Source organism: Ochotona princeps, chromosome 13, assembly GCF_030435755.1.
Source record: "Ochotona princeps isolate mOchPri1 chromosome 13, mOchPri1.hap1, whole genome shotgun sequence".
Taxonomy (NCBI): Eukaryota; Metazoa; Chordata; class Mammalia; order Lagomorpha; family Ochotonidae; genus Ochotona; species Ochotona princeps.
Genome location: NC_080844.1, coordinates 59,014,786 through 59,028,581, shown reverse-complemented (window position 1 = coordinate 59,028,581; position 13,796 = coordinate 59,014,786). Strand labels below are relative to the sequence as shown.

The 13,796-nt window shown below is 54.5% G+C and overlaps 1 protein-coding gene across 1 annotated transcript in view; it reads right to left on the bottom strand.

Annotated features, from left to right (window-relative positions):
- Positions 1 to 13,514, bottom strand: part of SLC18A2 (solute carrier family 18 member A2) — a 32,771-nt gene extending 19,257 nt beyond the window's left edge. Inside the window, exons 1-9 of the mRNA XM_004579786.2 lie at positions 13,480 to 13,514; positions 12,958 to 13,093; positions 11,510 to 11,867; positions 2,831 to 2,889; positions 2,545 to 2,628; positions 2,136 to 2,228; positions 932 to 1,021; positions 794 to 837; positions 645 to 705 (exon numbers count right to left, since the gene is read on the bottom strand). Of these exons, the coding sequence (XP_004579843.2) occupies positions 645 to 705; positions 794 to 837; positions 932 to 1,021; positions 2,136 to 2,228; positions 2,545 to 2,628; positions 2,831 to 2,889; positions 11,510 to 11,867; positions 12,958 to 13,078 (910 nt within the window). The 5' untranslated portion in view covers positions 13,079 to 13,093; positions 13,480 to 13,514. The remainder of the gene's footprint in view (positions 1 to 644; positions 706 to 793; positions 838 to 931; positions 1,022 to 2,135; positions 2,229 to 2,544; positions 2,629 to 2,830; positions 2,890 to 11,509; positions 11,868 to 12,957; positions 13,094 to 13,479) is intronic.
- Between the last annotated feature and the right edge of the window lie 282 nt (positions 13,515 to 13,796).

Below are 13,796 nucleotides of genomic sequence, written 5' to 3'. Positions count from 1 at the left end.
TGTCTCCTAGAAAGTTCCAGGCCAAGCAACAACGGCCTTTGCGGCAGGCAAGTCTGTCCCCAAGCAAATCTCTCAGGCTGGACATCTGTGCCTTCCCAGGATGTGGACCATTCTGCAAGCACCTGTACTCATGTTTCAATTTCCCCCAGATTGGGGCAAATTTAGCTGCCTCCTGTGACACTAGCAGCCTCCAAGGATGCCAGTTTGAGCCCTGGCAGCTCCACTTCTGATCCAGCTCCATGCTAATGGCCTGAGAAAACACTGAAAGGTGATCCAAGTGTTTGGGCCTGTGACATCCAAGGGAGAGAACCAGATGAAGCTCCAGGCTTCCACCTAGCACAACCCTAGCCAACTCAGCCATTTGGAGCGTGAACCAGCAGATGAATGAATCTCTCTCTAACTCTGCCTCTAAGATAAATCTTAGGAAAAAAAATTTTTAATAGATTGAAAAACAAATGTAAAACAGAAGTTGGGGTTCGGTAGGGTGTGGGAGAACACCACCACTTGCTGCATTTTTAGACCTTGCTGGCTCTCATGATCTCCTGAAGGCCACATCCCAGCAACAAGACACCAAGTGTCCCTGGCCACTCCCTCCTCCTCTCCACTCCCACCACCCCAGCCAACTGAGCATACCAGGCACCCACCTGCGGCAATGAGGATGTATGGGTCCTTCAGCAGGGTGGTCAGGGGTGTCCCTTTCTGGCTCTGTCAACCAAAAGCAGGGGTCAGCTTGTCACTGTGGCTGTGGCCGTGGCAAGGCCCTCCACTCCCACCCCCACCCCTAGCTGCTTACCTCTGGTTGCACACGGGATGGCTGTAGCACAAAGAGCTGAATAGCTGCAAGGGAAGAAGACGGCTGCTGTTGTGACCCCAGCATGTCCAACAGGGCACACCAGGATCATGGCCAAGGTGCCCGCAAGGCCTCACTCACCTCCATCCAACAGCACCAAGGCGGCCAACACCAGGAATGGAGCTGTCTTCCCCACAAACTCGTACAGCACGCTCCCAAAGGGAGGGCCCACTGCAAGAATTAGGAAAAGGGCTGGTGCCGGCCCCCAGGGCAGTGGCCCTCCTCCTCCCAGAACAATCTGGTATTCCATGTTTCTCCACTTTGCTTCACAGTGGCTAAGGGTGCTGGTCCTAGGCCCTGTTAGCCTCAAACTCCCTCCAAGCAGCTTAATATCTTGTGAATGAACAGGCATCATCCCAAGGCCAAGATTTTTTTTTTTTTGAGGCTTAGCTAGCTATGCCACTGCACTGGCTCCTATTTTATCTTTTTCTCTCTCTTTTTTAAAAATTTTATTCATGATATACTTCCTTAGGTTCAGGGATTTTCCCTTGAACCCTCCCTGTGACCCCTACTGCTTTCCCCTGTATTATTGCAATAGTAGAGTCCTTGAACAACAGTCACAAGTCCATCATTCTGCTATTTAAGTGTATCATGACATTGTAGGTGTAGACAATGGTAGGAAGTCCAGTATCCCATTGTCAACATGTAATTAACAGTTTCATTGGGAGTCCATCTTTTATTCGGAAGTAGAGATGCATGCTGTAATGTGTCTTCACTACACAATACACTTGCCTCAATTATACAGTTCCCCTAAATAAATATATGTATATACATGTTTACCTATGTATCTACTGATCTTGTATTTTGCACGAAGGTTGCCCAAGGCCAAGATCTGAGCCAAGTGAGATCCTGGTCACAGAGTTGGTCTGCCCATGTGGTACAGGTGGAGGCGGGTGGCAAGGACATCACTGGTTATAAACAGCACAAGCTATACCACAAAGGCCAGGATGTGCAGGCTGAAGACACAGCAGCTGTTCCATGGGGAGGCGGGAGGGGCAGCAAAGGCAGAGCTCGGCTGGTAGCTCACAGAGCAAAGCTTCTGACACACTGTCCTATTCCATCCTCATGTCTAAACTTGGCTCTAGGGAAACTCAGGTCAGAGAGTCAGCAAGCCCGGGGTCTCTCAGCCCTGGGCCCTTCCCACCCTTTCCCAAAGGAAATCACGGTGGCAGCTGGGGTGACAGTTCATGTGAAAGTGGCCTTGGTCCTAGAGTGCCCAGGGCCGCTGGCCAGCACCAGGTAGGCCCCTGCCTCTTACTGGCCTGCACAGGGGGCCCATACGCACCTAACACCCCCATGGCCAGGCCTCCCAAGGCAATCCCCATGGCATTGCCTCGCTCTTCGTCATCCGTGTAAACGCTGGCCAGCATGCCCATCCCTGAATGGGGAAAGAAACAGTGGGGACCCAGCTCCTGGGGCCGCCAAAATAGTGCCCACACCGTCCCTCCCATCCAAGCAAACTCCTGGTCTCCTGGAACCTGCCAGATTAACCTGCAGTGTAAACCAGGCAGGACCCAAACAGACAATGCACAGCTCCACAGAGAATCCCCACGGCCATGCCCTATCCCACCCCAAGTTCCTGAATTCGCTCAACTGGGCTTAAAGGGAACTCCCCTTGCAATGCACACACACATACATTCTCTCTCTCTCTCTCTCTCTCTCTCGCTCGCTCACTCACTTGCTTCCATACCTACCAGCCACGGACGAGCAGGAAGACCCGATGCCCTGCAGTGACCTGGCGATGAGCAGGAAGGCATAGCTGGTAGAGAAGGCAAACACTGCCGAGAAAAGAGCCCAGGCCTGTGTCGATGCTGGCCCTTGGGCAGCAGCACTCCAAACCCCTCAGGCCCACCGCCCCACCAAGCCCTCTCTGCACCCACTTCTTCCAGCAACTGTTGTCATTTCCCATAACCCCCCAGGCTGTGTCCTCCTCCTCAGTCCCCAGGTGGCGGCCTGGGAAGACAGACGTCACACACTTACTGATGGTTGAGATAAACATGATGCAAAATCCGGCAAACATGGGAATGGGATAGCCGATCCTGTAAGACACAAGCATGGGAGAGGCTGGTGCCCGCAGGTGTTTCTCTAAAGCTTTAGACCAAAGCTCTTCTGGCACCCTCGGGGATCTGGTGAATAAGCATCTGGTCGACTTCTCTCAGTATTCATCTACTCAGCGCTCCCTATGTGACCTTTCCGTGTTTGCCCGTCTCAGAGCATGAATACATTTTACAGACTGCCGCTCCAAAGAGAAATGGAGCTGGAATAAATGTTAACGTGTTATTGGCAAAAAGGCCAGAATGCAGTCAAATACAAAGCTTCTATTCTGTCACTCTAAAAAAAATGTACTTCCTTAATTCTAGTCCTTTCCCAAAGGGACACCTTAAAACCAAGTGATTCTGGAAAAATCCATCAGGTAACTCAACCATCAGCAGAGGCAACCACACCACATCTAAAGGGCATTGGGAAGCAACACTATAAATCTGCTGCCTGTTGGCCTAGGGAACGCCAGCCTAGAAGGAGCAGCCTCATCTGCTGTGCAAAAATTCAAATCAAGAGCCAGCATTGTAGCACAGTAGGCTAAGCCACCACTTGCAAAATCACCATCCATACGGCTGCCAGTTTGAGTCCCAGATGCTCCATTTCCAATCAGCTCTCTGTTAATGGCCTGAGAAGGCAGCATAGGATGACCCCCAAAATGCTTGGGCCCTGTGCCCACAAAGGAGGCCTGGAGGAGGCTCCTGACTCTTGGTTTCGGCCTGACCAACTGTGAACATTTGGGGAGTGAACCAGGGCATAGAAGATACTCTCTGTAACTCTGCCTTCCAAAAAACAGCAAATCTTTATATTTGTATATATAATTAAAAATTCAGTATCCAAATGACTCAGCGCCAGCCCTGCCCACACAAAGGGCTCCAGCAGCAGCAGCAGGCAGGGAGAGCGGGACAGAAGGGCTCTGACTTCGCTTTGGCCCATGTCAGGCTGGACACTGGGCCCTGCCACTTGACTCAGGCAAATCTCCAATCAGGCCCCTGGAGAGAAAAGAGGTGTCCCCCACAGTACCCAGAGCACAGAAAGTGCTTTAGAAACGTCACTTTCTGGGGCCAGCACTGTGGCACAGCTGCAATAATGCCTATATCCTGTTTGAATCCTGGCTGTTCCCTTTTTAAAAGTTTATTTAATTATTTAATAGAGTTACACAGCAGAAGAGCTAGAGTCAGAGGGAGGGCTGGGGGGGTCAGGAAGGGGTGCAGAGTAAGAGAGACAGATCTCCCACCTGCTGGTTCACCCCCAAATGGCAGCAACAGCCAGAACTGGACAAAGTCGAAGCCAGCTGGGGAGTGAAGCAGCAAATGGAAGACCTCTCTGTATCTTCACTCTGTTGCTCCTCCTTCCCTCTATCCCAGAACAGCCCAGAGCCAGAGACACCCAGGCCTGGTGTCTCTCCAGCCTCGAACCTCAGGAACCTGGAGAGGTGCCCACAAAGCCACAAGAACAGATGGTTCAAGTGGGCCAAGGCCCAAGCAGTGCCTGGAAGGGAGCCTCTCACAGTGAGCCTAGAATCTAAACCTCTTCACGTGGAGGTCACTCTCAGCTTACCAAGCTCTGCACCCCACAGTTCGAGGATCTGCCCAGGGCCACACCACCATCTCCCTCCACCTTGCACACAGAGGAGGAGCCTGAGATGAGGGGTCTGAGGCAAAGGCCAGCAGCTAACCACGCTCAGGCCATGCCCACCAGCCACAGTCTGTGACCAGCTCGCGGGGCGCCCTCAGAGGGCAGCTTCCAACAGCCCGAGCTGCCTACTCTGCACCCCTGGCTGGCTTCCCCATGTAGACAGAAACAAGCAGTAGTGCCTCTCCCCAAAACAGCCAGACACTGAGTAGGGGAGTGTCCCCAGGGGCTTAAAAGGGAGACCCGGACAGTAGCTGGTGTTCAATGATGATGGCATGTTCAGCAAAGCACACACACATGACCACACACTTCGCTGCCCTGCCCAGGTGGAGACATGGGCTTCCCACCCCTTGCCACACAACACTCAGAAAACCCAGCAGCTGAAGCAAGAAGCCGATGCATGGGTCAAAGATGTTGGAATCTGAGGCTTAATTCTACCTCCACCGGTTCTCCATTTTGCTGACTGGGAAGGCTTGTGCATGGAGCTCTTCTGGCCAAACAAGGCACAGCAGCCCCTTTGCACATGGTAGAGGAAAGCCTAGGGAGGCTTCAGGACAAATCTTGGTAAAACGTGGCAACCGGTTAGGCATTTGGTAGAGCAGTGAAAATGCCTCCTGGGACACTCACAGCCCTCAACGGAGTATCTGAGGCCAAGCCTTGGCTCTGCCTCTTGCTTCCTGTCACTCTGGGGTGCGGCAGCTGCTGGCTCAAGTGGTAGAGTCCCGGCAGCCATGATGGAGGCCTGGATTGAGTTCCCTGCTCCTGGCTTCAGCCTAACCCAGCCCCAGCTGTCGCAGGCCCAGGTGGTACCCCAGTGGATTGGAAGTCTCTGCCAGTCCCTGTCTCTATTCATTAAACTAGTGTTTAAGGGACACCATACCCAGTGAGACTATGAGCCAGGTGCCAAAGTAAGCTGGCTGTCAGGACACAGCAGGGGAGGGCTGGCAGCCACACAAGACCCATGGGCTCCTGGACATAAGGTGCCAGCTCATGGGGAGAAGCCAGCTTTGTCTCCATTTTTCAGACGGTCAACCCTGAGGCTCGGGGAAGGTAAAGATTGTACCCTGAGCCTCAGGATGATGAGCGCACCGTGAGTGTCTAACACGCAGCAAGCCCGGCTGACAGGTCCTTGACCGGGAACGCCGGTGGTAAGGCTGGAATTCCCAGTGGTGAGTGGCCAGAGCAGCCTCACCAGAAGCCATGGGCTGTACCCTCACCACATCAGGTACTGGGCTGTCTTTACAAACACCACAGCTCCTGTTCTGCCTTGAATTCCTCTGGCGGTTAATTCTACAAAGCCTGGAGGGAGTAAGTAGAGGCCAAAGCTAGATGGAAAACTCAAAGGCTGGCCCGCCCAAAGCGGCACCTCCCAGGAGCAAGCTGAGCTCTGAGGGCGGAGCAGCTCACCACGGAAGCAGAACAGGCTGAGAGAGGATTTCGGGTCCACCATACTGGAGATGCTGTCCCATCCCCAATCCATTTTGTACTTTCAGCACCAGTCAAGTGTTGGCAGGGCTGCCCAGTAGATAACACTGGGCAACATCTTTCCCTGGAACTTAGTGAAGAACTTACTGCGGGTAGCTTGGGCATCCACCTGAACCTGGACCTCCCTGCTCAGGTCTCTCTGGCCCTGTGGTCCTACCCCCTCTCCCCAGGGTCCTCCTGGCCCCCTGAACAGCCATGCAGAGCCATTCGATGCCTCAGGGTCACTGAGGAGGGTACAGCACACCAACGGCCCCCAAACGGACGGAAACGTGACGATATTACTCATAGCCATCTCATCTCAATCCGATGCCATCTCCATTCAAGCGTTGCTCAGCATGTCCAGAGCAGGTTCAGCCAACCTTTAACCCAACGTCCCCTGAGCATCCTCATGAGTCATCCCAGCCCACGGCCATCCCTACAATCAGGGAGCAGCTAATCCAGTTTGAAGGAGACTAAAAAAAAAAATCACGTTTTGAATTTCTAGAAAAACATGTAAAATAACAAAAGGTTGCCTCCTTGAGCGTATCTTGCCAATGGGGAGGCCACCCACGTCCTTAAGGGGCGTGCCCTTCTTCCTCCAAGGCCGAGCAGCTGTTACCCGAGACGGCTCTCAGACTGCCTAAGAGCCCCATTTCTTCCACCAGGGTGAGTGACAGAGCCAGAGTGAGGGGCTTTGCAGCATGCAGAGAGGAGGGGGTGAATTGCCCCTCTTCAATGGTCTTGGCCCATTCCTCATGATAAGCAAACAGAACGATACTCAATACTCAATGGGTTTGTATAGAAGAGGCCCAGACACACCCTCCCTACCGGCTTCTAGAAGCGTCTAGGACGCGAAACCCCCTTTCCGGAGCGGCTGCTGGCCTTCCCCGCCTGCAGCTGAAAAGGTCACTGCCGATTCCCTCCCGCCCTCTCCTGGCCGGTGGCTGTGACACTGGGGGCGGGGAGTGACCACAGCAGATTTCAGAGAGATTTTTTTTTCATGGCCTTTGGCTTCCTTCCTCCTTCCCCGTTCAGCTGGGAGCTGAGAAGTGGGAGGGAGAATAATCGCTCTGAAATACACTAGGTCACTATGGAAATAAATTAAGCCCCTGACACCAGTTTGATAAAAAGCAGACCACCGAGACCACGACAAGCAGAGGAGGCAGCCACAGGATGTGGCCCCAGCATCAGGGCGCTCCTGAAGAGGCCAGCCATCCTTCAGCCTCAGGCTAAGTGACCCAAGCCCAGGGTGCAACATCCCTACCCAGCTCATGAAACAGAGACAGGCAAAGGTGTGTCACACCAGGGATGTGTCTGGAACATTCCTTTCCTGCACACACTCACCTATGTCTACACTTCATTCGCTGGCCCAAATCATGACAGCCGTCACCAGTTTATCACCCTCCCCCGTCACCTACACGTAACCGCAAAGGTGACAGACAGTTCCACTGCAATTGAAAGTGTCCCATGTGTCCAAGACAGATGCCCACTCAACTAAGGCAGCCTCGGCCTTGCCCAAATCCTTCACTCCCTCTCTGGTCACGTCTTCAGTGAGCATACAGTTCCCCAAGCACACACCCAAGACTAAGCTGTAGCCCAGCCCAGCCCAGCCAGCACCCAAAGGGCTCCCAGGAACTGCTGCTTTGGTTTTTCAGGGTTGGATCTGAGATCTTAGCCAAATCTTAAGACAAAACAAAAGCAGCCTTCTTTTCTACTTCACTACACACACATAAGCCAGGCCCGACACGCCCTCACGGCCATGGGTACAGGAACCGTGGCTGCTGCCTGCTGGGATGAGGGGTCCATGTCAAAGCAGGTCCCACTTAAATCCAGCCCAGGGAGCCAAAGCAGTCTGCCCTGTGAGGTGCAGGAATACAGAGAGCTAAGCAAGACCAGTTCTCACAAGCTGGAAAAAGCCTTCAGGCTGTTTGCTCTGCAAAGTCTCTCTATATATTTTATAAAACAATCAGCAGGGCCCGGTGCGGTAGCCTAGTGGCTAAAGTCCTGTCTTGCACACGCCAGGATCCCATATGGGTGCCAGTTAGTATCCTGGCTGCTCCACTTCCCTTCCAGCTCCCTGCTCGTGGCCTGGGAAAACAGTAGAGGATGGCCCAAAGCCTTGGGACATTGCACCTACATGGGAGACCCAGAAGAAGCTCCTGGCTCCTGGCTTCGGATTGGCTCAGTTCTGGCCATGCAGCCACTTGGGGAATGAACCAGTGGATGGAAGCTCTCTCCCTATCAATCTCTCTTTCTCTATAAACTTGCCTTTCCAACAAAAATAAATAAATCAACAACTTACTGGGTCTCTCCCTACTCAGCCAGGTATAACCAGGAGGAACACGGATGGATGCAGGAGAGCCAGAGTCTAAGAGCACAAATGTGGAGCAGGTGCGAAGAACAGGATGCAGAGGGCAGAGCCTCCCACGGGAACGGGGTCTGCGGAGGCCAGAGACGGTGCCCAGTGCTGCACCTGCGAGACACCAGGACGGGCCCTGCAGGGTCCGACGCCCTGTACCGTCAGCAACTCTGATCAAGAACACCAAAGGCACTTCAGAAAGTTCTCAGAACATGTGTGTTATGGAGAAACTGCATGGATTTCAAAACTGTTTGCATTCACCTTTCAATCCATTTACCATGAGCTTCTTGATGCCCCCTTCACACGAGCTGCTTGAAAATGCCATGGGTGTATGCTTGTTCAACAGCAACAGAGTGAGTGACACAGACTTTTAATGACCCTTTCATCGGAGACATATTAACCATACTTAAAAGGCTGTTGGCAACACACCTGCTTACAACACTGACAAAGTGCGTCATGACATCGTGTGAGCAATTGAGGATGATTGGCACAAATTGCATCTGAAGGCGGTGTGCAACGGCTCACACGGGGAAGCAGGACGTATCTGTCCTTTCTGCCGGTGTCGCTCTGAGCCCTGGGGAGAGGGGGTGGCGAGAGGAGCTGGGTGGCAAAGCCTAGAGGAACAGTCACTCTCCAGTTTCCTGTCTCCTAGGGCTTGGGACATAAGCGGGAAAACTACAGAGCCTGATCATTGTTAAGGCACAACAGAATTCGCTTAATGGTTCTGCTGACAGCAATCTGAAAACCTGCTTGGATAATGGATTTTGGGGAGCTCCAGCAGGAGCTGGAGCCGTGGGTAGCTGTGTGCTCAAAGCACGTGCAGCATTTAATAGGGGTGGGCCCTCCGCCATGCTTTTAAACAAGCTTCTTGCCCATGACATAAGCAAATCATTAAACACGAGGATGGGATTTCTGAAAAGCTTTTCATTCGCCGTTGGCGTGTAGAAAGCCCGCATCGTTTCACCAGGCTTCTAAGTACTCCACTGTTTGGCGACTAACGTGCCCATCCAAGTGACTGGCAAGGCACTATTATCATAATGTCCTCAATTTTCACCTCCAGTATTTGCTCTCGCGGAACACAAAACCCTACACCGTTTTCTGTAATTATGCCAGATGCATTTGAGCAGCGGGCTGGGTCTTGAATAAAAAACAAAACACAAATCCCACAACTGCACTGTTTGGAGGTACCTCCTCCAAGTGTCACCAGGATAATGGTGCTGGGGGCGGGAGGGGGCGGGGCACACAAAGAGCCAGTCGCTAGGTTAATCTGTTGAAAACCTCATAATATCGCTCTGCACAGGGTAGAGGGCGGGACAGGGCTCAGGGCTCTTGAAAACCATTCAATGACATCATTTGATGCAGAAAATCCAAGCACAGACCCAGAGACTGGGTTCCTGAGGACCTTACCAAGTTCAGACCAGCCACCTCCATGTGTCCAAGCCAGCTCTCACTGACTGTGAACATCACCCTTCTCGGAGCATGCCAGGGCTCTTCACCTCCTGGACCGCAACCTCAGAGTTGCACAGGGCTCCCCAAATTGCCTTAATGATCTGCTGATTTGTCTCAAAATGCCTAATCACTGGGGCCAGTGTGATGGCTCAACCGCCTAATACTATGCCTGCAAACACCAGCATCCCATATGGGCACTGGTTCATGTCCCCACTCCTCCAGCTCCGATCTAGCTCCCTGCTTGTGGCCTGGGAAAGCATCAGGGGATGACCAAAGTCTGGGGACCCTGCACCCACAAGGGAGACCCAGAAGAAACTCCTGACTTCAGATTGGCTCAGCTCTGGCCATTTGGGGAGTAAACAAGGATGGATGTTCTTTCTCTCTGTGTCTCCTTCTCTCTGTAAATCTGCCTTTTGAATAAAAATAAGTAAAGATTTTTTTTAAATGCCCCATCTCCATACTAGAGGCTTTCACGTTTACTTGGCATTGCGCCCCACCAATAAGGAAGTTGACCCTCGTCCCCTCCCCCTCGGCTTGGCTCTTTAGCTCTTTGGTTTGACTTTGGAACGGCTCGTTTAAGATATAGATACATATTGGAAAGGCAGAGAGAGAGATGTCCCACCCACTAGTTCCCTCTCCTGCCCCAGCCACGGCTAGCTGGCAGGTGCCCAGCAGAGATCCAGGTCCTTGACCCATCACCTGCTGCCTCTCAGGAGGCAACACACCAGCAGGAAGTTGGAAATCAGGGAAGAACCTGGATTCGAACCCCACGTGAGATGCAGTGTGCCAAGTCGGCCCATGGCAAGGCCAAACGCCTGCGTCTGACGCCTCTCAACCACCCAGTGCCCCTCCCAGCACTGCCTTCCTCAGCCCCACCCACCCCCAGTCTGCCAGCCCCTCTGCTTGTGGTCTTTGTTGCTGCTCAGGGCTTGGCACACAGCCTGGCCTCGGGACATTCCCCTGTACGCCGTTGTGCATTTCTGCCTGTGGGCTCTTTGGTTCACACGCAGCCTCTGTCACTTACGCAGCCCTACTGGCTCTGACTACCTCTCAGGGAACCCCTTCAGGGACTGCCTGTCCCTTGCCTCGCGAGTCCCCATTACCAGGCAGACCTGGGACACCCCAGCCACAAACACTAACCGGGCTATCACCAGTGACACAGAAGAGAACAATTATTTCACACATGTGGATCCAGAAGAATCAAGAACACCCAGATTATTACAGAGCTGGCTGGGGGCCTGCCTTCCCCAGATGGCAGCCCCTCCCCACCCGTTCTTAGCAATCTGTGCTTGTGAACAGAGAGGTCCAGGGTATACCCCAGGCATCAATCAGCCACAGACCCCCTCCTGGTGTGCCCTGCTCTGGCTTGGGCCCTAAAAGAAATTACCTGTCCTTATAGAAGAAAGTCTGTGGCCAGAGAGAGCAGAAGCGAGAAAACCTCCCCACCTAATAGGGCGTGGCTGTGGCTGTGTGGGGCTCCTGGTGCCCGAGGCACTTGCAAAATGTACTTGCAGCCAAAAGCACTGGCCTCCTTCTGTATCTTTGCTGGTTACCTTCTTATTATTTTCTGAGCAACTGAGGGGAGCAGGACCATGTGGGACACAGGGAAATGGGGAGCAGTGGAGGACAAACACATGAGAAGGAGACCAGCGGGGCCTTCAGCGTCCAGGAAAGCACATCAAGTCCTTTCCCGGGCCTCCCAGCATGGCACCTACCTGTTGGTGAGCAGCCCTATGAAAGGGTTGGTGAGGAACTGCACGCTGGCTTTGGAGGCAAACAGCAAGCCAACCTGCACGTTCTCATTCAGGAGGTCTTTGTCTTCCCTGGGACAGTCGGAAGGGGTGGCAGTCACGTTGGTCACCGGGTGTGGGGTGGTGGCAGAGGCCCGGAGTAGTGGCCCCTGCTGCAGGTTCCCGGTAGCATTCCCAGTGACCATGGTGGAGTTGTCATAATAGGAGAAGATGTTCTGGAAGCGGCCCGGGGCGGAGGCCGGCAGTGCGGGCTTGGCTGTCGGCATTGCTGTCATATTCTTCTCGTGCTCCAGGCTGTACAGGTAGCTGGGGATGATGGGGACTGCAGACAAGGGCACAGTGGGGCATGGTGAGCACCCCAACACCCCTTGCCCGGGCGACAGCAGCCAAACTGGGCCAGACACCACCCCAGGCTGGGCGTGGCTGTGTGGAGCTAAGTGACCTCCTGGACCTCTGTCATTTGTGTCCCTTCTGAGCAGCATGTCGGCAAAGGGAGACAAAAGCTGAAGTCAAGGATGACCCAGGGTCAACCCAGGCTCTTAGAAGAAAGCTCCTGAGACACTCAAGAATGGTTTCAGGAAGCAGAGAGCTCAGTGTCCTCATGTGCTCTGGGGGCGGAGGGGGGGAGGGGAGACAGCAATTCACCTGCAGGAAGTTACAGTATTAAAACTGAGCAACACACCCACTGCAGCGTTGCCACGCGGGGGGGGGGGGGGGGGGGGGAGCGCGCACTGCTACAGGCAACCTGAGGAGACCCAGATTCAAAAGAGGCAAGTGCCCAGCAGCCATCCAGGGGGACGGCCTGAGGGGTGCTGAGACCCTGTGCCTGAACCCCAATATGCCTCATCACACTCAATCACCCAGAAAGCTCGACTGCGAGTCTGAACGCCTCACAAAGGGAGAGGGGCCCAAGGGACTAAAGTCAGGAAGAGCCAGGGTATTTTTAAGGGAAAGTATTCCACACCCCTTATCTGCTCAGAGGACTAATTAAAAGACTGGGGTTCCTAATGTGCATTGAATTTTTCCACACTCCATGTAAGACAAAAGCTAGAGCCAGCGAGCTCCGAACTGCTCCTGCAGGGAGTCCCAGGTCAGTTCCGTCTCCAGTCATAAGCTTTTTCCTGACTTTTCTACATGGAAATGGCGACGCGTTCCCTCAGCTGTCAGCTCACTGAACTCTTGAGAATTACCGCCCTACTAGAAATCTTTCTCATCGCGGAGATGCTGGGCAAGGGGAAGCTGGCCACTATCAGAAGGAAACACGCGCGCCAACTCTCATCGGAAGTCGCAGTTTGTGGCCAGGAAAGCGAAGCCACAGACGCAGCTCCCCAGCGCTTCGGCAAAGCCTGGGCTCTCTGGCTGCGCTCCGGGCACTGGGGAGCCGCGCAGGGGCAGCGGACGCGCCTACGTACCCACAACGGTGAGCAGCATGTTGTCCAGCAGCAGCGCCAGGAACACGATGAAAAGGATGAGTTTCCGCGAGTGGCGGCTCTCCCGCAGCCAGCGCAGCAGCGCCAGTTCGCTCAAGGCCATGGTTCCGGGGCGCGGCTGTGGGCGCAGCGCAAAGTGAGGGCGATGGAGTCGGGATCAGCACCCTGCGCCCGCTCCGCCTTTGCCCAGTGCACCAGAGCCGTCTGGCAGCCGCGCACACCTACCCCGAGCGCCTGCGTGCCAGGGAAACAGTGCCCGCGAGTGCCGTCGGGGACTCAGCCCAGGATGCTGCCCGGCTCCCTGCCGCTCGGAAGCTCCTTGCTTTCCCGGGATGCGTTCAGGATGCGCCGCGGGGATCTGCACACCGTGTGCCCTCCGCCCCCTGCTCTGCCCAGCACCCCTGGGCCCCAGAACCCCGCAACCCACGCGTTGGGAAAGCTTCCCCTCCCCTCCCTTAGTCCCACACTCCTCCACCCCGAGGGCCAGGGACAGGGAGTAGGTACCTCCCGGTCCTGTACGGCTTGCCAGCAGGGGTCCTCTGTGCCCGCGGCTATGTGGACTCCGTCAGTCTGTGCTGGAGTCGCCGCTGCAGCTCACTTTAGCGGGTCCGCCTCTGACGTCACGGCTGGCACGGGGCGGGGGCGGGGGGCACGGATGTGTGCCCGCCCCGCCGTCGCCTCGGGAGGAGCCGCCCCTGCGCCAGGCGCCCTGAAGACCTGAGGCCTGTGATAGCCAGAGGCTCAGAGCGGCGAGGCGGGGCAGAAGCCAGGGCGAGGGGTGAGAAGTCGGGGGCCAAGCTGAGGGAGGAGACAACCACCAA